The following is a 27,930-nucleotide window of genomic DNA, read 5'->3' as shown; positions in this document are numbered from 1 at the left end:
GGGAACACTGCAGCAAAACTGTGAGGATCCATCCTTCGCAGTGTTCAAGGCCAGATTGGATGAGGCCTTGGGTGGCATGGTTTAGTGTGAGGTGTCCCTGCCCATGGCAGGGGGGTTGGAACGGGATGATCTTAAGGTCCTTTCCAACCCTAACTATTCTATGATTCTATGATTCCCTGGCCTGTTACCCCATAGTACAAATATAATTCTCCCAAAGATCAGTTGGAAGTAGTAATGTTCTTCACAGACAGTGTTGGTGAGTGGCACATAGCAAGTTACAAAGTCAGAGGAAATGCCTGTAATTCTGCAGCACGTCTGTATTGAGGAGCAGAATGCTCTATGTGCTTCAGCACGGGCACAACAAGCTGACACTTCCAGGTCTCTCTATTCTATCACCCCTAATGCATCTGTCCTTCTTCTGCCTTTCATATTGTTTATTCTCATGAAATTGAAATGTAAAATTCTTTCATTTAATTAAGCTAAGGAGCTGGTCATGGAAAGGAGCAAAGGTGAGCAACTGCCATCAGTTGGAGGGACTAAGGAGGATTTACCAAGCTGAAGACTTGTAACTGGTTTAGATTGCAAAACATCAGAAAAACGCCAAGTTCTGCCTCTCTCAGATGGCTCTACAGCTTTGCCTGCTTGTTTTTGGAAGTCCACATGGAATGTGCATGTGATGCTCACTGGCAGAGCACACATAGGAGGGGTGATGGAGAGAGGGAGGTCTCCTCTGGCACTCAGCAGGCCCAAAGGCGCGGTCACTGCTTGCTCCTTAGAGACTGGGGCCAGTGCACTCAAATACCTATGTGGTCCTAGTAATGGGGAAAGGAGTACTAGTTCTCCCACTGCTAGGCGTGTAGTCTCTTGCTAGAGTTTGCACCCAAGTGGGATATTGTTTCTGGTTTGCAGGAGGACTAGCACATGCAGACCACTGCAGACTTTTTCCCTTAAATACCAGCCAAGGTCAGCTCACAGCAGATAAAAGCCAGGTAGGTGATGCTGCAATGGAGTTGCTTGGGATTTACTGCCCATCAGGGCTTGGCAGACCCTTCTCAGAGAGCCAGGACTCTGGTGGTTTTATGAGAAAACCTCTTATGTTTTCTGGAAACACTATTCTATGAGAAGAGAGGCGATTGTCGTGAAGATGAGGAACGTTTGATGGATGGTGGGTTGTCTGGTTCACTGGGTCTGCTTTTTTATATGGAGAAGTTCCCCAAATCTCACATCTGCTCTTTCTCTGTATAGTTGTTACAGGTTTGCTTGGACATCCAGGCATGCAGCAATAGCTCCAAACTGACTAGCTCTTTGACATTCCCATATGCGTTCATGAGGCTGTAGCACGGATGATCTCTGTGTGTACCCTACATTCATGCCACTAAGAAAATCTCAATGAAACCTTAGTTAGGAATAAATTAGTTTGGACCCTGGTTGTAAAACGTGCAATCCAGAATATTCTTCTTTGGATATAAGTATTTTCAACTCCAGCAACATCTGGCAGTTTTTCCCTTCCTTCCGCAGATATTTCAATACTTCCTTGTTTCCCTGGCCATTTTAATAGGAATATTCAGCATCATCTTCCATCTTTCGAAAAAAGCTTTATACCCGTTTGTAGAATTTACCTCTTTTTAGCTGCCTGCTCATGATCCTGTCCAAATCCATTTCCAGCCCTCAATGCCCGCGATCAGACTCAGGGAGCTGTTCCAGCACACGATGCGTAGTGAATAGCACCAGATGGTTCCTTTCTCTTCAGAAGCCCACTAGCAAACCTCTAAACCCAAAATAGCACCTTCTCTGCTACCAAATTACGCCTTTAGATCTGTATCTTTCTTCTGAGGAAAAACTTTTAGGCTTTTTACATAAGATGCCCAAAGAGATTCTCTCCAGGTAAGCTGTACATCATGAGAAGCAGGTCTGCTTTGCTTTTCTTCCTTGCTTTACTGCAATAACCTTCATATACATTAAGATTCACAAGCTTCTGTTGCAGTTTTTATTTCAATAGTAGTGTTATGAAAACGTGTAGTTTGCAAAGAAGAGAATATGAGTGGCTTTATAAAAAGCCATACAGAGAATTAGTGTCAAAGAAAAGATGGGTTCATGGACACGGGAGTTCCATCAGTCTTCAAATGGAATGTGCACCACTATGTTGCATATATTCTAACAGGGGGAACCTTCTTCACTGCTGCAGGCACATAAATATTTAGTAAAGAGGTTTAGGGATTAATTATTTGACTGTGCTTTTTTGATTTCCTCTTTCTATTTTCTGTGGCAGTGATGGTGTTCAGTTGTTTGTGCTGATGGGCATCTAACACCTTCCTCCTCCAGAGAAAGGGGGAGTTAGCTCCCTTTGAGGGATATCTGGACAGCTCCTGGTATCAACACAGCATAGTAAGGGCGCATGCATAAACATTATCTAAAGTGGAATATTTTCTTTTAAATATTCTCGAGATTTTGATTCTGATCTGAATCTTAATAACCTAATTATTCTGAAATTATTGTCCCCTTGCTTTATAAACTCTTAATCATGAGGCTCTCAAGCAGATATTGTTTAAGCAATCAGTATCAGTATAATCAGTAATTAAAGTGATAGCCAACTACAGATGCTGCTAGGTGCTAACAATTAAATGCATTTGTAATTGAAAACTTGATTGAAGTATTGATAGTTGCTTTGATCCCTGGACCTGGAAAGTTCCAGTTCATTTTCTTATGGTTGACTGAAGCCCTTGATAAGTTAGAGATATTTTGCAGGTGTTGTGAACCAGGAAGGTGAAATTCAACGTTTCCTTGCCTGACTGATATGAATAAAAATTGTACTGTGGATCAGAAGAGGTTTTGCTGATTGTTGAATGACTTTAAGGAGTTTGTATGCATGTTGAGAGGCAGCTGTGTGCAGGTGGGTTTACTGCCTCTGTACATCTGAAGATGGCAAATCACTGAATAGAATCATAAAATCATACAATAGTTAGCGTTGTAAAGGACCTTAAGGTCATAGAATCGTAGAATGGTTTGTGCTTGGAAAGCACCTTACAGAACTTCTAATTCCAATCCTCCCCTTCTGTTGCTCCAAGCCCCATCTAGCCTGGCCTTGAACACTGCCAGGGATGAGGCATCCTAGATTTCCATGCAAGCAACGTTGCGTGCAGTATGGGTAATAGCAGCACATAAGTCTGTTTGCTGGTTGGCCTTATGGGGCTTCACAATTTCATGTACCCTGGCCACTTGAAATTCAGTCATCCTCAGAGGAGCAAGGAAGAGCTGAGAGCAAACTCTCATAGTGAGTAATTGTGTCATTGACATAACAACGAGTTAAAATGAAAAGAAATATATCATTACAGCTATGGAAATATGTTGTAGATGGTTTTCCTATTAGAGGGGTTATTTTCTTGATGAAAAATTTTAGACCTACTTTGAATGAGATGTCAAAGCTTTGAAAATGTCCGTGGATATGTTGTTCTTTAAAAATAAAGAGTGTTTCAAATAATGGTATCTCTTAGTTACTTCAAAAGTTTTTAAAATATACTTACAACGTACGTTAGTTTTAATTGTACAATGAAATGTCTAAAAGTGCTCCAAAATATCTAAAATGCTTCAAAACAAACTTTTCTGCTTAATAAAATGAGAAATAGAAAGCAAGATTCACGTGTCCTAACTTTGACATCTGAAAGATATCCATGGCTGAGCCAGCAGTCCCATGCAGTCAGGAGAAACTGGGCAATTCCAGGTAATGGTGATGAATTTCTTTAGACTTTCCTTTTTCTCACTGCAGCTATAAAATAGAATCATAGAATCATGGAAAGGACCCTCAAAGGTAGCCTAGTCCAACCCCAAAAATGCTAATTTGAGGTGTCTAAGATTAGTTCAGAGGAACCACACCAATTTTTAAACATTACAATTTTTTTCTTTTGAATGCCTGGGTGTTCCCCAGTTAAAAAGCACTCAGGTGCACTGTACATGCAGCAATATTTTGGAAGCAGTTGTGCCTCAGGAGATCCTACATTTGCAAAGAGAGAGAGAAAATTATGACTTTTTTCATTTCTTGCTTTCAAACCTCACTGTTTTCTGTTTGTTTTTCTCCTTGCCATCATTACCAAGTATTTGCCTGAGGTTTGTGGCTCTTCTAAGCCTTGTACTTGTTTGTTTCATCCTCTCTTCTTTTCAAATTAGTTAAGACACCCTGAGGTGTTTTTAGCCTTAAGTTTTTCAGCAGCACATCATTATTATCTCTTTCTTTTTTTCTTCTTTTTTCTTTTTTCTTTTTCTTGTAAGACTGTAGTGATCAAATGGTTGAAGTATTTGATCATGCAATTCTAATGTAAGAGCTGTTCAGAAATGTATTTCAGAAGAGAAATAGCCTGAGTAGATAATACCGGCTGAAAAGGTCTTCGCACCTGAACAAATCTCCCAATATTTTTTTATTTCTTACCTTCTCTCGGGTGAAAAAAAATTACAAAAATTTGGCCCGTAGCAGGCTTGGTTGCTCTCCCACAGCACTGGAAATAATGACATGATGTCTTTCAAAGTAAGGCTTTTCCTTAAAATTCATTCCATTAAAAACATCATTTCATTGTAAACACCACACAGGATCTCTGTAGGCTCCATAGGTCTGATTTTCGAATAGTTTTGACTTTCCTGACAGTGTTTGGGTAACAAGCTTCTGTGCCAGATACATAGTATAGAATAAGCATTTCCTGGGAATTTTTCTCTTCTTCTAAAGAGAACTCACACAAAACAAACAAACCCTGTAGAGTACCTCGTGCGCTACCTCAGGATGCTTAATTTCTTGGTGAAATCTATTATTTTGCAGTTATGCCAGTCTTAGCGCATCTTACTGTAAAAACAACACATTGATTTTCATGTTCTCTCAAGCACTAGCCTGCTTTAAAGTACATCTGAGGATTGGAGATATTTATTTTAAATACTGGAGGGTTTTGAGTTCCTTCTTGAGTCCTGCCTGTTTTTAAAATGTACCTAGTTTGGGAGATAATACATTTTTTCCACAAGCTGTTCAGGTAGCTTTGATTTAATTGTTTAGCAGAAATGGTGCTTGAATGCTTCTGAATGTGCAGCTCACCCAGAGGAGATTATTGAGGCCAAGATTAATTAGTAGCAGTTAAAAAAACACAGTCAGACATTCCCATGAATTTTGGCAAGCACAGAAAGTCTTTTTATCAGAGGCACAGAACAGCTTCTGAGTGCTCTTATTAGATCTCTAGCAGCCTTTCTCTGGGATGTGTCATTGTGTTCAGTGGTGGCTGGTCTTACATACATACCCAAATCCCAAGGGGCTTTTAAGGATGAAAGATGAGTTGAACTGATTGAGAAAGTTTCTACTCAGTGTGTTGAGGGATTACAATTATTTGCAATAGTGTCCTGGGTGGTTTATTGTGGTTTTGGTTATAAGCCTTGCTTCTGACAGGTTCAGCTTATTTATGCTAGTATTCAAATTTTCATTTCTTCAAGCTTCTACTATTTTAGCTCGCAACTCTACTCTTGCCCTCTGGGTGTATTGAAACCATTGATACTTCAGAGGGACTGTGGGAGGGAGGGTTTGTCTGTTTGTTTGCTTTTATTGCTATTCTTAGTATTTAATGTGTCACTGCAACACTTGAAAGTCCTTGGGTATCTTCAGTGCCCTTTGCACTAATAAAAAGCTAATAAACAAATAAAATAATAAAACTAATAAAAGCTAAACAAAGGCAGTAGCAGTGTTTGAGGTTTAAAATAGCTCTGCAAATTTTCAGAACACTTTAGGAAAGTACCTAAAAGTTATTCCTAGTTTCCATGTAGAGGGAGTGTTAAGTGTTTCTGTGGGGTCGTTGCCCAATAACCTGGCTCCCAAATATGCCATTTTACTCTGGAAATCAGTTTCAAATCCCAGCTAATGTATGGGTCATATTTGGAATGAGAAATGTGCTGTTTCTTTCCATATAGGGAGAGCAATAGCCCATTTTGTTGTTGCGTGAAATAAGTTATTCAATTTTAGAACTTTTTCCAACTTTTTACAAATGAGGTGTGTTCTAGATGCTTAATCAACATAAACTCACAGCAGACTCTTATTCCAGTTTTATTTTCCCTTCCCCTGCCTTGCAGTGTTCAGGCTTTGTTTTTTGAATCAAGTTAACCTGTGTTAAGCCAAGCACCCAATATATAGACTGCTATCAGCTGCTAGATAGGGAATGTTAGGCACAAAATTTCTTCCAAAAATGTGAAATCTCCAGTGGGCTTTTATCCTGGGTGTGCCTGTCAAACCTTCTAAAGGTACTAGGAGCTCTGTGAGATGCCTTGCGTCCCATTGCATCCCTGTACTCTTTGGCAGCTCACGATATGCCCTGGTGTATTTATGCAGGTGTTATTCCCAGATTGATATAGTTTAGCTTCACTTTTCCGGCAGAATACCCCACACCCTTGAGGTACATGATTACCTCTACTTAAAATCTTGCTGAGTATTGGAGTCCTTCTCCAGCATGGCAGAGGGTTGGAACTGCATGATTTTAAGGTCCTTTCCAACCCAAACCAGTCTGTGATTCTGTGATTCTATGATTGTATCAAATTCTTGATTTCTGTGTCTAGCTGCTTTGATTGTAGATAATTGAACTTCCATTGGGGATAAAAATAAAAAAAAAAAAAGAAAAAAAAGGAAAGAAATGTACAGAGTGACTTAATAAAGAAAAAATCAGAAGAAAAACATATGTGCAGAGACAAAGTGCAACAGAGAGACTTCATGAAGCAAGCACTAGTCCTTTGCTACCATAACTGAATGAATGTTTGCAAATATCTGCTAATGAATATTTATGCCCAGAAGATTATTGATAAAACAAACTGACAGATGGTCTTTGCACATCCAGAAACTTTGATTTTATAAGATTCATGAGATTTCTGATGCTCCATATTTCCAATCAATGTACAGATAATATCTCATCTTTTTCTTATTGTACTCAATAATCATGAAAATGAGAGAATTGAAATATCCTATGGTTTTGGAAACTACAGGGAAGATGTTAAAGTTTCAGCGCAGGTTTGGTAAGTTCTATTGGGCCAACATCTGTTCTCTCTGGAAAAGTTTATCTAATACAGTTGAACTAGGAGGGATTATGCCATGTATTTTTCAGTCTATAACAGGCCATTTGCAATGTCCAGAGCACTGGCAGCTCTGAGCGAGGGCAATATTAGACATCCAAGCTGATGCCGAGCTGCTCACGGTGATTTCCTAATGGCACAAGGAAAGGACCATGCTCCTGTTGAAGAAGGCTTATTTCACCAAGTGGAGGTGGCCAGCAGCCTTTTACAGTACTTTTCTACATTGTGTTCCAAGCAGGAATAACAGATTCCTACAATCCTCTTGAAGCCGTTTTCATTTTATGGTTTCCTTAGGAATTCTGGTATAACAGAAAGGAAATGTTTTCTTTCTGTTGGTTACCTCGCAGATGAAGTGTGAAGAAATAGAGCAGTAGTCATTACTGCTCTCTTTCAGCAGAAGAAAGGACAAGAAGCCTGTCAGAGCCTTAGTTATTGATTTTCATGGAGCAACAAGTCATATATTAAGTACTACTGATAAAAAGCATCATTGTGGTGTCCATGGAGACCAGGTTAAGGTGAAAGTGAACTGTTACCGCTACAGTGACAGCTTTAGGTGGATCTGTAAAGAACCAGCCTTTTCCTCTAATCATAATGAAGATCTTATTTATTCTACCTGGAGTGTTAGATCAAACCCATTGCTTCAGTGAGCCCTGCTGTGCAGGGCTGTGCGGTCACTCTTGACTTCAAGGCAGAAGAAGAGATACATGGGATCTTGAAAAAACTGCTCAGCACATGCAGGTGTTGCAGCTCCAAGTGCTTCGATGCTTCTGTGGGAACTCATTTCCTTCTTTTTAAATCAAATTAGTGTCAAGTTCAGGCTGCAGATAGTGTGGCTGCAATAGTTCGTCATATCCCTAAAAGCTGCACATGTATAAATCTCTACATGTAATTGTATGCCTGTGTGCAACAGGCTTTGTACTCTGCTGTGTTTGGGCACATATTTGAGCACACATGGAGGACATGCTTGGACACCGTGATACTTACACCAGCGTGCCTTTCCTTTGGAAGCCTTCAGGATTTTCTCTGTTCAGAAGGGTAGGACCAATGCTGTTTGGTCAGGGTCCTGCGTGGAGCAGCCCAGGCTTGTGCAACCTGATGATGAAATGGCTTGAGAGAGACTGGAGCCACTCCTGCTCCAGTTCCAAAATGGTTATACCATCTTTTGGTCTGTTAAATGGTTGCTGACTGGCCCATGGAGTGGTTGAGCCACCCCAATTGCAGGTCTATTGCTTTAGTATTGTTCCAGTATTTAAAGGGTGGCTACAAAGAAGATAGATAGAAACTCTTTTGACAAGGAGTCACATAGAAAAAATGAGGGGTGGCAGGCACAAGTTACTCCTGAGGAGGTTCCGACTGGACACAAGAAGAAATTTTTTCCCAATGAGAAAAATCAGCTGCTGGAGGGGGCAAGTGAAAGATGGGAGTTGTTGTTTCTTTCCCTTCTCTGAAAAAATATCCATATGCTCTGCTTTCTCCTCTATCTGTGAAATGGGGCAGTCAGTATGTCTTCTCCTCATAACTGGGCTGGAATAAGAGAGATGTTGAAGTGTCCATGATGACAGTGTGGCTCCATGTCATACAGACATCAGAAGAATTGGGAGCGCACCAGTATCAACCAGTGAGTTACCTGTAGATGTCCTCAGAGCTGCCACACTAAGATGTTTTAAATCCATTCTCTGTGTGTTTGCAGTCTCCCATAAACATTTTATATGTAGGCAATTTCAATATGCAAAGTGACCAAATCTGTTTCTAAAGCAATCACTCTGTGGTTTGAAAAATGGAGTTTGTTCTGCCTTAATGCAAAAAACTCAGCATTATTTCACTCAGCAATGAAACGCTGAAGTATTGATTTTGAAATGTATAATTGATTGTAACAATAAATCACTGGGCAGTATATGTGCAAAATTGATTTTTCTATTACAATAATTAATTTGATATGTGCTATAACATATTTATGCAGGGACTAAGCAACTCAATGATGGCAATAAATTGTATTTGGTCAAACACTATCCACTGTGATGTGGTTGACTTTTCCCTTTGTCTAAAAATTTGTAATACAGTGCTGTAAGAGATAAGATAGGCACAAGTGTGCAACAGTAGGCCTTGCTCCGTAAGAAACTCTTAATACCCTGAATAACTTTTATCATGCTAAGAAAAAACACTCAGAGGACTAGCGACTTTCAAGGAACAGCTGGTGCCCAGATTGTTTCAGCAGACAAATGCTGATGTACAGTATCAGCTCTTTTATCAGTCCAGCCCAATAAATCTGGTGGTTTTTCCTGGACAAGATGATAGAAACTGTAATAAAGACTAGAGTGAATAGGCATATGGATGAACATGGTATGACGAGCAGGGATCAATAAAGCTTTTGTGGAAGGAAGTCCTGCTTCACATGCCTATTAAAGCCCTTTGAAGGAATCATTCAGTACATGGGCAAGGAGATCCAGTTGATAGCGCTGGCTTGGGTTTCCTAAAGCCTTTTGATAAGATCATTCACAAAAGGCTCCTGCAGAAATGCAGTTGCTGCAGTGTAAGTAAAAAATCTCTTTGTGATAAACAACTGATGTGATAAAGAGCAAAAGATGGAGAGAGGTGTTGGCTTGGCTGAGGAGCACTGGTGTGGAGTCATCAGTGATGTGTGCTGGGATCCATGCTGGCTACTGCACAGGATGGAGGGGGATGAAACAAGGTTTAGCAATTTAGTGCACCGTAAGTGAAAGCTGGTTGCTAAAAATCCATACAATGTTGAGTGAATGGCAGATAAAAGAGTAGATGAAATTCCGTGTGGTTAAATAGAAAGTGATGCAGTAAAAACATGAGTACCTGCTGCTAAGCCCTGAATTAGCTGCTGCTGCTCGGGAAGAAGGTCTTGCTGTTAAAAGTCTGGAAGCACAGTGATCTGTGGTGGTAAAAGCACCACTGAGTGTTGGGATTTACTGGTAAATGAACAGGATTGAGAAGAAAAAGATCGCTGCAGCAGTGCATGGACCTGCCGTGCTCCGTTCGCCTAACACAAAAGGGAAGAAAACATACAAGAGAAAGTGGCAGGAATGGCAAGTACATGGATTGGCTTATGTATCACAGGGACAAAATTCCTTCAGGCCTTTCTCCAAGGGGAGAGGTGGCAGAGACTAGTGTCTGGCCATGCAGAAGTGAGCCAGGACCCACGAAGAAGGGACAGTTTCTGTTTGGGCAATTAGGCTGAGATGAAATCCCACATCCAATCTAGGAAGCAACATTTAGAAAACAAGCAAGTGATTGGTCTTGGTTAATTGCATTGCTGCTGTCTCTAAAGAACAGCTCAGAGAATTTTCTCTTACATGTTGGGATTGGCAAAGAGTTTATGCCCAAGAGGTTTGAGTTTTTATATTGATACACTGAGGGTAACATCCCTTGAATGTCTGTGGAACTAAAATGGCACAGAATTGTTAGCACTGCTCAGGTTGATATTTGTATCCTATGGTCAAAAAGAGGTGACTTTGGCACTTCGGGCTAAAAAACCGAAATGAGTTGCAGTGTCTACTCAATCCCAAGGCTGATTTTTCTAGTACCATATGTGTCCTAATGGTTCATTGAAATAAAGAATTCCTGAAAAGGGAGAAAATTTACTCTTCAAATCAATGGTCTATATAGCCATCCACTGCTATAGAATGTACAGTTTTATTTATGCCAATGTGACTCTTTTTAGTTTTGATTTGGTTTTTGTCTTGAAGTAATAATTTAGTTGAATACATATTGTTATTACAAAAACATATCCTTTTTCTTTTTCATTTTTTCCCCACTCATTTTATATATTTTACTTCTGTCATATCTTTTAAGTGAATAAAGCAACAATAATATCTCTTCTTTTACAGAGCATCAAAGTTAGCTGGTTGCCTCCACCACCAGGTACTCAAAATGGATTTATTACGGGCTATAAAATCCGGCATAGAAAGACTACCCGCAGGGGTGAGATTGAAACACTGGAGCCAAACAACCTCTGGTACTTGTTCACAGGTCAGTGTTCACATGGTACAGCCTTGCAAGGTTTTGATGAATTAAATGCTTTGGGAATAAAATATACTTTCACTTCAAGGAAGCATTGATTTCTTTGCTGGCAGGTAACATTTATTGTGTTGTTCAAAGACAGTCTTTATAGTGCTTTTTTTTAAAACCAATTTTTTCCTTAATGTTTTTATCATATGTTTGTGTGCTGGACCTTAACATTAATGAATTTGAAGCTGAATTTCTTGTGTTTGGTATCTTAAGCTTCAGTTGGTATTTTTTAGATCACTCAGTCAGCACCTCCTATTTTCTCATAGGTGCAAAAATATTGATTTCCCTTGTTTCTTTTCCAAGATTTCAATGGAAAATATCTCCCCACAGAATAAAAAGTGCAACAGTAGATCATAGCAAAACTATAATTGCGATGAATAAACGTAGCCAGATGAGTATCATAAGGGTAACAGTGAATTCTGGTAGGTGAAAGTGAATTTCACCTGGGTTCATGTATTACACCCAAGACATACCTGAGAAAGCAGCAAAGCATCAAGGGAGAAAATTAAACTTAGCAAGGTCAGTGGCACTTTTGCCACTGAATTTAGCATAACCATGATTTCACCTTAAATGACCTGCTTTATGTTTATTTTCACATGTAAAATATAATCTGTGAGAATTAGAAGTAATTCTGAATCATATTTCAGAATAAACAAGATAATTTTCATTGGGAGAAAGAGCAGTATTTTATTTCAAAATTGAATAAAAGCAGAAGTAGAACCCTGTTATAAAGAAGACCTTTAATAGTGAAATCTCAACTTGGTCATCTAACCTAGGCCCTTGACCAAAGCCCGTATGGGATCCCTTGTGAAGGCTGTATAACTAATGGCTGCATAACAAACAAGTACTTGCTGGGGGGTACATAGCGTCTTCAGCATCTTCAGCATGTTAAGTTTAAGGTTTCTTCCAACCCAAATCTGTGATTCTGTGAGTCTACAAAATATATATGCATTTCTACATATTTCCATATATACGGCAAATCCAATGGACTATTACTAGAGATTTTGGTATTGTCCTTAATTTATTTTCTTCATCTTCTTCTTCTTTTATGATATTTATGTGGGGTTTTTGGGTGGGGTTTTTTTTGTTGTTGTTGGTTTTTTTTTAAACAGGACTTGAGAAAGGAAGCCAGTACAGTTTCCAGGTGGCTGCAATGACAGTGAATGGGACAGGTCCCTCCTCAGACTGGTACACAGCAGAAACACCCGAGAACGATCTTGATGGTAAATGCATCTCTTTTAAAACCTGTTACTTCCTGAAGCCAGCTAGCTGAGGGATGTCATTGCAGTTGTCACCCAGGCTGAAGTTAGGGTGAGATGTTTAGACCTTCTGAACATGCACCAATAGATGTTTTCTTATAATCCCAGGTCCCATACATCTTAGGTTGTGTTTCGGTGTTGTTAACAGGACTAAGGAGTCAGAAACCTTTGTTAAAATAATCCTGTGCTAGAATTTAGCTCCTGAGCATCATGGTCATTTGCAATAATACAGTGAAGTGAACCTGTACTTTCATAAATAATAAACATAATCAAAGAAACAATAAGAATGATGGCAACAATCCCAACAATTCATGAAGCAAATATTCAAATAAGTCAAATCCTGTTTGCCAGCCTTCATTTGCAGATGTTATAAATGCAGGTTGGCAATGAAGCTGAATAATTAGTGAAAGATGATGGGATGCAGATACCTGGAAACTGTGGGATGTGTAAATCACTGCAGATGCTGACACAAAAGGAAAGAAAAACACTGAAATGAAAGGGTTAGATAAAATGACTGGAATATTTGAAGTAGTAAAGGAATAAAAGGAGAGTAATGAAAAAGTCTACGTAAAATTAAACAGAGTGCGAGTCAAATGGAACAAAGAATCTGACAGATGGAAGTCACGGCAAAACTACACACAATCCCTAAGAAGGAAGTATGTAGTAGAAAGGAGATGAACAGAAAACAAAAGGAAACTGATAAAAATTGCTGGGATTTTTTAAACAAAATAAGTCACCTAAAAAGGATCAAAGGCAAACTGGATGAAAGAGTAAATAAACACTTAGTTTAAATGCACCATAGTACTTGATGTTGCCTTTCTTTTGACTGGCTGGATTTCCTTATGCTCTCAAAATCAACCCTTGTAAATTGAAGAATCTCTGCCTTTCCCTATGTCCAAATGCAATTTTCCAGCAGACCAGGAATGACTGCAGTGCATGGCACACAAAATGGGAGAACCCAGTACCTGTGGTTTCTCGTCAAGGTTGTAAAGAAGAGTTGATGCAGCTAGACGAGTTGTAGATTTACCAATGGATCACGACATGCCACGGTGCATGATGATATCTTCCTAATTATGTTTTGGCTAGGCAGCAATTTGAGAAGCGATGCTGTTAAGGTATAATGAGCTGACTTTTCACTGGTGAGAGTGAAAGATAAATTCTGAACACACTGCAGTATGCAAAAAGGACGTAACACATTTGAGCACATTCGTTTTCACTTGCATTTAGTACACACTACATATATTCCTTTGAAGTTTTGTGCCTCAGTACACGTGTGCATGCAAAGATTTTAATCGAGTCCTCACAGGAGACACACCATGGAAGTGAGTGCATGTGAATAAATTCAAGCAAACCATTTTGTTCATGTTTTGTATTTACATGCATTTGCATTTGCAGTAGTGATGAATTATCCTCCTCAAGCTGCCACAGCCTGATGCTGGGAATGCACCGTGTTACAGACCAGTTACAAATGCTGTGATAAACCCTAGGGAAGAATCTACCCATTACTGTAGTTACACAGAGTCCTGCAAGCATCAGCTAACCAGGGAGAGGCTGGAGCAGAGGCTGGTAACTGCACTTTCCTTCTCTGCTTCTATGGCTGATGCAGTTTCTCCTGCTTTCACTGGAAGCCTGTTTGGCATCAGCAACATGAAGATGACAAGTATCCCAGAGAACAGTGTCAAATCTTTATGGATATTCGTTTTAATTAGTGTCTTTTTAAAAAGTGCTTAGAAATCCAAAAATAAGGCTGTTTCTTCAAGGTTCCCTAGAAAGCTCATGTGCTTTTACAGACAGCTGAGGAGGTCTTAAATATTTATTTTAAGCCTCAAATTTTGAGCTCTAAAAAGAAAAATATAAGAAATTGAAAGCAGTGTTTTCCCAAAAGAGTATGTTTTAAATAGCTTGAGCAAGGGTGCAAGCTCAACCTAGCACAGGTACCCTCCAGGAAAACAGGTTTAGGATGCTTGGTTTCTGATTACTGCATTGAACAGATGGAAGCTGTTGTACACATTAGATAGTGATACAGTGCTTTAAGAGCATAACAAGTCAGACTACTATCATATTGTAATTTATACTGAAAAACAATGCAGGAAATAGATGAATAAAATGAGATAAGTAAAAAGTATCCTGACATAAAACATGTACATTTGAATGTCTCAGAAAATTACTGAAATGACCCAAATGTAAAGCATTTTTCAAGCTTGAAAGTGGAATTAGGGGTCTTTAAGTAGTACTAAGCGCAGTATTCCCTGGATGAAGACATAGGTGCTCAAGCCATCATGTAGAAACCCACTGAAGGACTCAGAGGCACGTGTGAGGAGATGGCATTCCAGGAAGAAAAGTCACCACAGGCAGGGACACTGAACTTCAGCTTCCAATCTAGTTGTTCATAAGGGAAGAGAGTAAGGATTGCAGCACCAAGAAATCTGGTTTCATTGGCAGATCAACCAAGGAACTCTTCTCCTGTGTGCTGGATGCTGGGCTGTGGGGCTGGATGACATCTACAGCTTGTGTGTCTGAGCACTGCATTTGCTTACAAGTACCCAAAGATTTCCCTACAGGAGAGCAAGTGATAAACTCTTGGTGCAGTTAAGAGAGGGACTATAAATGTGTCTCATTTAGGACTTAAGATGAAGAACTTGTTTGGCTGTTCTTGTAGGAGAATGGGATCTCAAGGTTGGTTCTTAGAAATAGTTCTGGCATCATGTTCAAGTACAGAAGAAACATATAAAATAGAAAACATATTGATCTAGAACTGCAAGGCAATGGCCTGACAAGAAAGCAGAAATGTGAGATGCATGTCTCAATAAGAGTTTTACTTCTGGATATCTGGGTTCTGGGACACTGGAAATCAGCAGACCCATGCAAAGCCTGGAGGGTCCGATTTCCTGAAGAATGGATGTGTTTTGATGTTTGGCTGCATTTTATGTTTGGCAGAAGTACTTATACTCTAAAACATACTTTGTCATAAAAAGAACTGAAAAAATTTTGTTTGAGGGGTAAACACAGTTGATTCTGACATTTGACTATGTGCTATGGGATGCTAGCTACATGACACAAACTCTAAAACTCAGAGCTCTTTCAGACTAAGAACAGTTTTTCCACAAATTTTTAAAGTAGAGCAAATGAAAATGTAATTAAGTTGCTTTATACAGAAAGCTGAACCAAGAAAATGCATCTTTAAATAATAGCTATGTTTATGAAACGCCAATATTAAAAAAACAGTTCAAAAATATTGTTTGCCCTAGCTTCATTTTAGAAGGTTAATTCAAAAGAAGGATACAAAAAGTTAAACTGCCTTTTGCTTTTTGAAAGAAGTCATGTTTTACCTCTGAAATGCCTGAATCGCATATTTGAATTGTTTGCAATAAAGAGTATGAAACGTTTGAATAAAGTAGTTTTAACCTAAACGGCTGCCTAGAGGTATCTGTACTGCAATTGAAACCTCTGTGTTGTGTCAGATGTAAAGATTATCATTTGAAGGCAATCGGTTTTTTGAATGCTCTGATCTCCTTTGCTGCCTGAGAATTGCTACTTTTAGGAAGTTTGAGGAATTGCCGTGTCGCTACGTTACCCAGCTTCTCATTTCAAGGCATCAAGTTGTTATTTTATCTTTGAGGCTTGTAAGAAATGCTTCTGTAATTTGTTTTTCAAACAGCACTGTTCAGGAATAGCTGCTCAAGTAACTTTTGCATTAAAAGAAAGTTTGGGACTGGGGTGGAGGTAAATGGCAACTTCACCTGACTTGCAGTGGCACTGCTGGTGCAATCTGTTTCTTTTTGTGAGTAGCTCCTCTTCAGTGAATTTTCTTCATTCTTTAAACAAGACCCGTGCTTTGCAATTTTAAGGAGTTGAACGCAAAAGGCTTCTAAAGTTGCTTAAGTGTTTCAGACTGGGAATGTACTAATCAGACATCTCTGAAGGTGCAACAGTTTTTCTGAGTACTCTAATGCATTCGTAAGAATTCACCTGGAAGCATATAAAACACCAAAAATGCATGTATGGCACTTCTTACTGAAAAATGTTAATTCTTCTTTATATTACCTTTTCCAAGGTTTATAGTGGGAATGCTTCACAACTGTGAAGTGTCTTTTGTTGGAGTTTACATAATTTTATAGAATTGCTTTTTTTTTCTACTCTGTCATTGTTGCCTTCCATATAAGCTTTCATCTATTATATTGCAAGCCTTTTTGTTGGGGAAAAATAGTAACTTGTCTCTTTCTGCTCTCAAAAAGACAAGCTACTGTGCAGCTCCTCTGAAGAGACTTGTGATATGGTAGTTCTCGGGTAAACTCAAACAAAAGGCATTTACTCATCATTTAACCTTAACAGTAAAATCAGGCTTGTAAGAGGCTAATAAAATCTAAGTGATTAATTACTACTTAAAGTACTGAATTTTACCTGGGAATACCTGTAAATAAAGTATCTGGTTCTATTATTTCATTATTGAAATGTTGGTGTATTATTTAAAGCAGCTTCAAAGCAAGAGTTGCATGTCTAAGAGTGCAAGTCACTTCTTGTTTTCATAGGAAAGAAGCAAATTATGTCCAGAATATACTAGACTATCGCTAGCAAAGGAAACCTTTTTGTTAAATAATTTGTGAGCAATTCATGCAATCAGCTGTCAGAATCCTGCTGAACTTGCAAATAGAGCAGGGAAGAGAAAAGTTATCCTCCTGGAAATTTTTTTGCAAGTCATCTTTCATTTTCCTGCAGCACTTTAAATCCTGCTTGTAGCCTCATGCTAAAGGTGAAAGGTAGTAGGAGGTACTGTGGCTAAACAGGCTGAGGCATATTGGTGGCCTTGGAAGGGGAGGATGCAGCTCAGAAATTAAATTGCATGAGCTCTGCATGTAACTCTGGGGCACCTGGTTGGGGTTTTTGTGCAAATGTTTTAATTTAAACTCAAACCTTGAGTAGAATATGAACTTATACTTTTATCTTTTTTTTTTTCTTTTCTGAATCCCAGAATCTCAGGTTCCTGACCAGCCAAGTTCTCTTCATGTCAGGCCCCTGACAACCAGTATTGTCATGAGTTGGACTCCGCCATTGAACCCAAACATTGTCGTCCGCGGGTACATCATCGGCTATGGTGTAGGCAGTCCGTATGCTGAAACTGTGCGGGTGGACAGTAAACAGCGGTATTATTCCATTGAAAACTTGGGTAAGTAATTGCTTTCATTCATTTCATTTCCCGAAAAGATGTTGCTTTGAGATTATGCTGGTTTTGTAAGTTTATTTTCAGGCTGTCAGTGGTGCTTCCTTTGTATGTTGCTTTCTTAGACTGCTTCTGCATTCCATTTTACATTTGGTCTCACCTTCAAAGCTCTGGATACTCTCAAGCATGTCAAACCTCTTTGATCAAATCCTCATTTTATTCAGGAGATCTTATTAAGTCGTGTGCTCCTAATGCTGACTCCCACTTGTGCAGAGAGCTGGACCTAAAGATGTTATTCCCTGGGCTGCCCCCCACCATGTCTGAATAAATGGCAATTGCAAAACTCCTCTTTTGTGTCTGTCAAAGTGGTGCCGAGAGAGAGATGATTATTCATTATTCATAGCACAGCCTTTCTGACAGCTCATCTGAATTCTCAGCATGGTATGCAGGGACCTTCCACTGGTGATGGACCACTCTTCTAACATTGGTAAAGCAATTCAGAGTTTAAAGGAAATCAGAAAGTTTAATGGTTTCCGTGTCATTTCTTCTTTAGCAATTTCATTCCAGGTAAAAATGGTAAGTTTTCTGCTTATCAATCTGGGAACGATCAGATATTACAGGACGATGCTTTAACATGGTGCATTAGGTACACAGCTAGACTAGTTATCTCAGCTCTATAGGGCCAAAACTCTCTAATACCTAGGGACAGTTTTCTTTGGAATTTGTGTTTTATAGCATCATGAAACTGCATCTTCCAACATTTTTGGGGTTTCCTTAGGGAAACCTGGAGAGACAAATAAACCATTTTTACTGTTACTTCATCAAACAGCTTCTTTATGTTCAGGTATGAATTTCATACTGGAGCTTTTTTTGCAAACATTCATGCGTAAACACTACAAATATTTAGTGGGTCCAACAGAAAAAGGCAGATTTGATAATGTTTTATGCAAGTGCAAAGTTATTTTGCAAAATGGAAGGATGTCTAAGTACAGAAGAAATTTGGTGGAATATAAAGATATAAGCTATTACTAAGGAACGTGTGTGTCTAATAACTCTTGGTCAGGATTAAATGCAAAACATTTTTTTATATGTATTCCAAAGAGATTTAAATTCTCCAAAGCCTATTTTGTTTCATATCCTTAATGAGTTTTCAGTTCAATCTGTAACCACTGTTGTCCCAGAAGTACTAGAAAAGGAAATTGGATCGTCAGAGCTATCAAGGCCAATGTTCTTTGGCTTTGGCAAAAGCTAAGGAGAGGCCTACACAGCTCAAATTTATAGAGTTCTGAATGGTCAGCTCTCACTAGAAATGTCTTGATTAACAACAGGAGAAATGTTTTGGGGTTTGTGAAGCCTCAGCATTTCTTTTCCATTATGTATTAAATGACCAGTGAATATATTTGCTGCTGGGACCTCTGATAGCCACTACCATCACAGAATCACAGAATCAGTAAGATTGGAAAAGACCTTTAAGATCATTAAGACCAACTCTTACCCGAGCACTGCCAAGGTCACCACGAACCCATGGCACCGCGGGCCTTGTCTACATGTTTAGTGAACACTTGCAGGAACGGTGACTCCAGCACTGCCCTGGTCAGCCTGTTCCAATGCCTGAGCACCCTCTGGGGAAGGAATTGTTCCTAATCTCCATCTAAACCTCCACTGGTGGAGCCTAAGGCCATTTCCTCTTGCCTTTCCATCAAGAGAAAGATGGGCTAGAAATAACATGTAGATACAAAAGCCTTCTCTCAGGGTAACTACATTGGAGTTTGTGGAAAGTTGGTTAAGCTATCAGAACTGTTTTGGTGGATTAAAAATGTTTTTCTATATTGTTGACTGTGCTGGCAGGCAGAAGTACACAGAAAGTGCAGAAACTGAGAGAGTGTGTTTCACCAATATACTTTAATTACAGAAGTAATATTTGGACATCTAGAATATGTCAAGAAAGTGTTTTGAGTGTATCAAATATTTGGTCACAAATAATTTGGTCACTGAAATCAGGAAAATCAGGGTTGTGGGGTTTTTTTTGTTGAACATTCTTCAACAGGCTGAAGTTTCATTGAGAGTTATTAATTATTCAAATGGAAAGAATCTTTTCATTGTTTTGTTTGGAGTTGCTTTTTGTTTGTTTGATTGCAATTACTCAAAAGGTGAGCAGTGTAACTTAACTGTCATTGAACAGGTAAGCCATGTGCATCTGGTCTCTAACTGGTTAAGGATTTTGATCATGAATCCTGATATGCATATTTTGAAACTGACTTTTGTGAACGTTCACATGTACAACTTTGAAAATCAATTTCCATGAATAATTGCAATAATTAAATCCCATCATTTAAATATCTACAGAAAATGAACCCCAGAGGTATGTGACCAAGCCCCAGAGAAAGCTTTTAAAAAATTGGAACAGTAGCCACACTTCCTAGATTATTCACACACTTTATTAGAAACCATTACAAGAAAACTACACAAAATTATGAGGTAAATTTTTTTTCATAATAAAACCACTGTTTCAATAAGGTTGTAAATCAAAATGTGCTGCTGTCAGGAATGAGGAGAAAAAATATTTCCTAGCTGTTACATGAACTCATCCCACCTGTTGTAAAAATTCCTATGAAGCACACACATGAGAGGTATACATTATCTTAAGCATAATATGCAAAAGCAACAATGAAGTCTGATACCTAAATAAATTATGAACTTCAGTGAGTTTTTTGTCTCCCCTCTGAAGACCTCATCCCTTTTCATCTTCCTGGCTTTCAGCAACTGCTACTTCTTGGCTCCCCAGCTCTGCTTTGTCTCGTTAGACAGAGACTGCAGAAAGGTCACCCCACTGCTCCTCGATCCCATCTGTGATGTTTCTAGCTGAAAAATTGGCTTTTTGCAGCTTCCTGAGGTCCACTCTAGTTCTTTTTATTGTTTCTTTGTATGCTAGCTTGAAGCACACTGCAAGCCTATGTATCATTTAGATTCTGTAGTGGTAGATACTTTCATTAAAGAGCAGTCAGATTTGTTTGACATCAGATGCCTTTCAGAAGTCCTGCCTGACTCTCATTTGCAGTCACTGTTTTTGCACATAGATGCTGAAATACAATAATCCAGGTCATGTTAAGCTTTATTTTACCTCTATAAGCTCGTGTTGTAGTCCTGAGGGAAATGATGGTGAAGAACTCTGTATTAAAACTAGTGCTGTGCCAGTTGAACAGGGATGCAAAAGACCCTGAAACCATTCGTTCATGCATACATACATGCCTGATCTTCTTCCACGGAACAGTTTTCTTTTTTCTGTGTTCAGACCTGTACAAAAGCACCTCTTGCACATCTTTCCAAAGACATTATGGTTGAGAGGTTGAGAAGACGGGCTCGTGTAGGTATTGGAAGTTGAAGCTAACAGCCCCTACTAGCTTTATTCCCTTCCCAGCACCTGCAATAGAGTTGCTCTGGAAATACCTGCCTTCTTGATCCCCCTTTGTCTGGCTGTTCCTGCCATAGACATATGATAAGGTTGCTGTAGCAATTTCTGCTTGTTGGATATGTAAAGCTGCAGATCCTTGTGCTGATATTTATGTGGGTTTTGTACCTCCTTCCCTAACTTGTTTGTGCAGCCGTAGGTCATTATTGACTACCTGCACACACGTTCTATGAGTATGGATGGTTGGGTACCATTGTTATAGATGTCTTGAGATACAGTAATGTATCTCAGTTTGTCTTTTTATGTAAAATTCTCAAATTATAAAATCTAACCCTAATTTACTTCCTACTATCATAAAATAAAGCTGAGGCAGACTCAGAAACAAAATGCAACCCATGCTTTAAGCTCAGGATTGTTCATCTTCTCTACAGGCAGTTTGTAGAGAAGCTTCACTTGTGGCCATGGTAAGTCAGTGTTTGGTGGTGAACCCCTTGTGATAAGACAGAAGTAATGATAAACTGTCTGACATAGTCTCTAGGCTATTTATTTTACCCAGCTTCAGACACTGAACTGAGTCACTGGAGTTTGAGTTGTATCAGCCCATGTTACTTCTCTAATCCTTCAAGCAGGAAAAGACGACGGCAAGGATAGTTCAGCCCATTCAACAGCTGACTTTTTCTTCCTGTGGATAATTTTCTACAGTGTTGACCACTGTCCATAATGGTAACTTAGCCATGGTGTGCATTGTTATGCATCAGGATTCACTGTTCTAGAGCTGATAATGAGATTCCAAAGATTTTTGAACCTTCAATCTGCTCCTAGTGATTGACTAAAAGGGCTTTCTGTGCAGGACTTGGTGGTTTTTGGATTGGAGTCAGATTTCAAAATCTCTTTAGAAATCCTATTAAACACTTCACTGCACCTTCGTAATCCTAAACACTTTTAAAACTCTGCTTGAAAGTACAAGGCTTGGAAGTGGTGGAGGATCTCCTTAAGCAGATCACACATAGGGGAAGGATGGAGACCTACATGCTTAGAGAGTTTCCTGCTTTTTAATTCCTTCCTTCTTGATCACATAAGTTTAACACCAGTATGCACAAGTCACGTGGCAGCTTTGCATCACATTTCAGGTGCTTAATTGATTTGTTCCTTCAAGCAAAACTTCTTTAATGCCTGCATCAGCCTGTACCCAAGCTGTTACAGCACTTGTCTGAGTAGTACACTTCAGGAGCTGAATAAATCACTTCAAAAAACATGAGAAAAACTACTCAGTCTTTCATAATAGTGATTGAGGACTTTATTCTGTGTGATCATCTTGAATGCAACTATATAGAGGTAACACTTGTATTCTAGAATGAATTAAATACAGTGATTTTCTCATGACTGAGTGGTCATATTGCCTTGGAGACACTCTCCACAGGTGCAGAAGGAAATAAGAATATCCAGAGACTTCAGCTTTGTCAGTGAAGTATTTGTTGTATTTTCTTTCTGCAGTGTATGAAAGATACTTGATGTCAGTCTCATAAATTTCAGGAGCAAGCATCCCTTGCTCTCATTCAGCCTTTCCTGCGACAGAGAAATCAGTGTTTGACTGACTCTCAAATGAGTAATTTTAACAAGGAAATCCTTCAAGTGAGACAATTCATTGTTCTGTCTGTTTTGTTTCAGGGTTTTTTTTTAATATATTATTTTAATTATTTACTTGTGATTGTAAACAGCAAGGTTATTGGCTGATTAATGGTCATTTTAACAATAGTGGAAAACTCACATATGCTAATTCTGTAATGAATTCTGTACTGATCAAACTCAAAAGACGTTAAGTGTAGAAATGAAGTGGTTGGGCTCATCTCCAATGAGCTTTTTATTAACATTTACTCATTAAATAAAAATCTAGAAGTGAAGGGAAAAAGTATGCCAAGGAGATTTCTGTTTACTGATTATGCGAACATAAACCCCAAAATACCTGGAACACCACACTGGCTGCAATAATTTGCATTAAAATTTCAGTAGCTGATAAACGTGTATTTTTAATTAAATTATTGGAGAAATTAAATATGCTAACTTTATCATAGTGTGTTACAATATGTTAACAACATTACTGTTCTGGAATATTTTGATAACTTATTCTGAGATTTTGATTTTTATTCTGAGATATTTTAATCGTTTACTAGAAGAAAGGAAAAGGGTAGGAGGCTGGCATGAGAATGGTGGTAGCCTGGGCGCAACAAGACCTGGAAGGTGACCGTTGAGTCAGAAAGGACATTAAAGATCATTCAGCTCCAACATTGAAGCTCATTCAGCTCTGACCCTCTACCACGGGCCCGGACACCTTCCGTTAGAGCAGGTTGCTCCAAGCCCCTGCCAATCTGGCCTCAATGTATCACAGTGCAGCCTCTGCTCTATGTTAGTGACATTCCAACAGCAAAAATGCTTTTAAAAAGCATTTGAATAGCAACAATAAAATAATTCTGTTTCAGATGACAGGGTGGTTGCATCACATGAAAGAAAGCTGAGAGATGCAGATTTGAAAATCCAAGTCTCAGTTTTAAGGTGATCAGAAAAGTTAATTCCTCTGGCATCCATAATAATACTTGTATCTGTAAAATGCCCTTTCCATGTCTTTCCATGAGAAAATGTGTATAAAACTTACTATTTTATGGATATTCAAACCATTAAAAAACTAAATATGATGGGAGAGCTGTACCAAATTCCAGAGTCTCTCAGAAATGTGGACTTTCTTCTTCAGAGGACACCTCTTCCTCCCCACTTACGTGAGAACAGAATAAGGCATAATTTTGGAAAAAGCTTTTAAGTACAGTTGCCTTGATGTGACCTAAGAAAAAGCTACATTCATCTCCCTGAGTGTGCAGAAATTCGTATGCACCTTCTTAAAAGAGTTTGGCTGGGAAGCTGGAGTGCACATCTTGAAATATTATTTTCATGTCTCTTTTTTAACTTGAACCTTTGATCTTCCTGGCCCAGCAATGAAAGCAAAGTGCATACGGTGCAGCAAAATCTAGCAAAGACTTTGCAAACTTGCTCTCTCTTCTCCTATAAAGCCTGAAGCTACCCACATCTGAAAATTGTAAGCTGCAAAAAGAAAATTTAATGGATGTGAGCTATTTCTGGTTAATTAGTAGTTTGGAGAATTACAGCTACCATATGAATAATAAGAATGTATTAACAACTCACACCAGTAAGTCTTTTTAATAATGCTGGAGTGAGCTGCATGGTCTCCTTGGTCTATATGGACCTGTGCAAGGAGCTCCATGCAGCATGGTGGGAGATTGACAGCTGTGGTGTTCCTGTCTTTGTGCACCTTGATGCAAGTGTTACTGTTCAGGTGATGCCCCAGGGTTTTTGATGTAACAGATGTTAAACTTTACAGATACCTGTGTTATTCAAGCAGTAAGAATTTAAAGAAAATTCGACAATTAGAAGTGACAATAAATGGAGATAAAGCTTTTAGATCTGAATTTAATTTAACAAACACAACAGTAGGAATATAAAGGGTTCCATCAAATTCACCTTTGTCTTAACTGCAGATCAGATTAAATTTGACCCTTCTGCATAAATGAGGCAAAAAAGCATTTTGTTTTATTGCGAAGGGAGGCAAAGGACGTTCTTCATTTTCTTTAATCTTTGCAGATGACAGTTGTGGATTATAGCAAAGACATAAAAGGAAACAAAAAAGCTTTTTAATGTAGTTTTGGGTTGTTTCCTTCCCTTTGCATTTTTAATACAAAATGGAGCAATGAAAATCAAACAAAAATATGTTAAATTTTATGCATCCCACTGTTTCCCTCATAGATCACATTAAAGCACAACGCTAACAAATAAAGGCACTTTGAGACTCCAGGGACTGTTCGTGTTCTTCCTTGCCTTTGAAAACTGACTGTCATTTAAAGAATGCTGTCATTTCTGCAAATACTTCATGCAACAATTTTCTTTCATTTCTTCCTGACTTTACTTTCAGGAAAGTGCAGAGAAATTGCTCCCAAGGAAAGGGTCAGTTTGTGATCCATGCATTATTTACATCAGAAACAGATCTTGCGTAACGCAACCAAATGAGATATTGTGTGGATTTTAAGTTTGTCCTTATGTCAAAGTGGATTTTAGCCTGCCCATACACTTATATGTATGAATGCGTGCATGCACTTCACTCTGGCTGACTTTCTGTAAGGCGTTCTAGATTGTTTATAGCTCACTTCTTCAGCTGTAAAAAATTGCTAAACAGGCTTCCCTGAGAAATGTTTAGGATCTGTTGACAACAGATGGAAGAGAAGAGCTGAATGTTTCCCTTCCTTGCTGGTAAAGAACAGAGTCATAGAATCATAGAATCAGTGAAAAGTTAGAGTTGAAAAGGACCTTAAGATCATCTAGTTCCAACCCCCCTGTCATGGACAGGGACACCTCACCCTAGACCATGTCACCCAAGGCTCTGTCCAGCGCCTAAGAATAACTCTGAATTCCAAATTAAAATATAAATAATACAGATAGCCAAGAGTCATAGAATCATAGAAAGGTTAGGGTTAGAAAAGACCTTAAGACCATTCAGTATAAAAGAAGCATTTTTTGCAACTTTGGAAGCTGTAAAGCAAACTTTGTTGCAAGCATTAGTTTTCTGGGAAAAGGGCAGATGCAACACTATGCTTTGCCTTGAGGAGCGGCACCAGTCTCTCAGTCAGGGATGCCAAGGAGATCAAAGCATCTAAATGACCCAGGCTTCTAGGTGCACAATTGCTCAGATGAAAGACTTGGTTTTTTGCAAAGGAAAGCACAACCTCTCCTCCTGGTGCAATTTTCATCATTACTTTTTGTGTATGAGTACCTGACAACGCCTTGTCCACACATACGTTAACCCTCCTGGTACATTAATAGTGTTTCCTCTGAGGTCAGGAATCATCTTGAGTCATGGCTATTCATTTTTTATTCATTTGTCCATATGTCTTACATTTCATTTTCTGCTACAGTACTTTACGTTCCTGAATTCGGTGCATTTGTAACATCAATAACAAATGTATGTGATACACACAGGGATTTTTTTTGTTGTTTCACATCTCTGCTGATGCAGAGTGCACCGAGCTTGTGATGCACCATGGGAGTCGTAAAGGTTCACATCTCCACAGGAGACAAGACCTCTTTCGAAGCATGTTCAAATTACAGTCTTTGCTTAAAAAAAAAGTCCTGCACATTTTGTTATAATGCACATAGGACACAGCTCACAAGAGAAATCAGCAAGCAGGCATAATATATGATGGGATGACATCTTAAAAACAACCGCAAATATGGATTTGCTGTTCATCTCCTGAACTACATTAAAATAAAAGCACTTAACTGATTCTCATTATAAATTCTCTTTGCTCTGTTAAACACTTTCCCTAGTGTTTTCGAAGTTACGCGTTGAGTTACCTAAACATATACAGGCACCCCCAAAGTAGTGAGGCACATCATTGTCCTAAGAGGTCTTTAATACTTGGGTGGGAATTTACCCAGGCCAAAAGTTTCAGATTTTGATGCCTCAATCAGGCAATCTCCATTTGCTCTTTTGGATCCTAAGCAGAAGGAATTGGTTTTCAGGAGATGCTAGTACTGCTGATGCTTAAAAAACCATGGCGGTTAGCTGACTTTGTTTGAAAATCAGATGAAACTTTTTGGCATGGAAGAAAATGTGCCAAATTTCTAAAATACACATTTTGTGCTTTCAATTCACCAAGAAGATACTAGGCTCATCCTCTGTAACTTTGGAAAATGCATTCTTGAATTTTACTGCATTTTGTAAGTTTAGCTTTATTGAACCAAGTTCTTTTCGCTTATTATGGATTGTTTGGTTTACCAGACGATGGAAATACATGCTAATGTTGTTGTGTTAGTGAAAGGATAATACACTGGTAGGTCTCCTATTTTATGAAAGCATAGAATCATAGAATCACAGAATAGTTAGGGTTGGAAAGGACCTTGAGATCATCTAGTTCCAACCCCCCTGCCATGGGCAGGGACAACCTCACACTAAACCATGTCACCCAAGGCCTCATCCAACCTGGCCTTGAACACCACCAGGGATGGAGCATTCACAACCTCCCTGCTCAACTCATTCCAGTGCCTCACCACCCTCACAGTAAAGAATTTCTTCCTTAGATCCAATCTAAACTTCCCCTGTTTAAGTTTTAACCCGTTACCCCATGTCCTGTCACTACAGTTCCTGATGAAAAGCAACGCATGAGCTCTTCATTACACATTTTAGCCTTTCTGATAGTGACTCCTCTCCAAATTACCTAATACATTTGACAAAATAACATCACATCATATGATGAAATAATATTATCTCATCCACCTCTGAATTGCAGCCATTTTTGATGCACAAACTGCCCAGAAGAAATAAAATAAAACTTCTTTTTTGTAGCTGATAACATAGGAGAAACTCAGTTGGAGAGTTTCATCATGGTAGCCTATTCTTGTGGAGTATTTATAGTTAAAAGTTGCTAATATGATTGAAAGATACTTAATTTTTTTTATAATGTGTCTAGGGTTTCCCTCAACTGTGCTAAAATCTGCTTCTAAGCTTTTTTTTTTAGGGCAAGTGTATGTTGTCCAAGAAATGGAATACATCATTTATAGTTTCTTTTAATGGAGTTTAATTTTTTTAATGGAGGGTGGTGAGGCACTGGAATGGGTTGCCCAGGGAGGTTGTGAATGCTCCATCCTTGGCGGTGTTCAAGGCCAGGTTGGATGAGGCCTTGGGTGCCATGGTTTAGTGTGGGGTGTCCCTGCCCATGGCAGGGGTGTTGGAACTGGATGTTCTTAAGGTCCTTTCCAACCCAAACTATTCTATGATTCTACGATTCTAATCTGCTGGCCATTAGGTGATCAGTGGATATTTGTAAAATCAGAGTCAGGACACCTTTATTTTGGGGTGATGGTCCATTGCTTGAGAGTAATTTCTGCATAGAGGAGGCCAAATCACCCCCTGGGCTTCTGACCCCCTGGATGCTCTA

General features: G+C 38.9%; 1 protein-coding gene across 1 annotated transcript in view; it reads left to right on the top strand.

Moving 5' to 3' along the window:
* Nucleotides 1–27,930, top strand: part of DCC (DCC netrin 1 receptor) — a gene marked incomplete at both ends in the record, with an annotated part of 627,385 nt that overhangs the window by 515,142 nt on the left and 84,313 nt on the right. The window contains 3 exons of the mRNA XM_080637247.1: nt 10,929–11,070; nt 12,222–12,332; nt 17,338–17,532. Of these exons, the coding sequence (XP_080493373.1) occupies nt 10,929–11,070; nt 12,222–12,332; nt 17,338–17,532 (448 nt within the window). The remainder of the gene's footprint in view (nt 1–10,928; nt 11,071–12,221; nt 12,333–17,337; nt 17,533–27,930) is intronic.

The sequence above is a fragment of the Psittacula echo genome (assembly GCF_963264785.1).
Source record: "Psittacula echo genome assembly, chromosome: Z".
Taxonomy (NCBI): Eukaryota; Metazoa; Chordata; class Aves; order Psittaciformes; family Psittacidae; genus Psittacula; species Psittacula echo.
The sequence above is the reverse complement of the archived record's forward strand: the minus strand, read 5'-3'. Positions and strand labels throughout refer to the sequence as shown.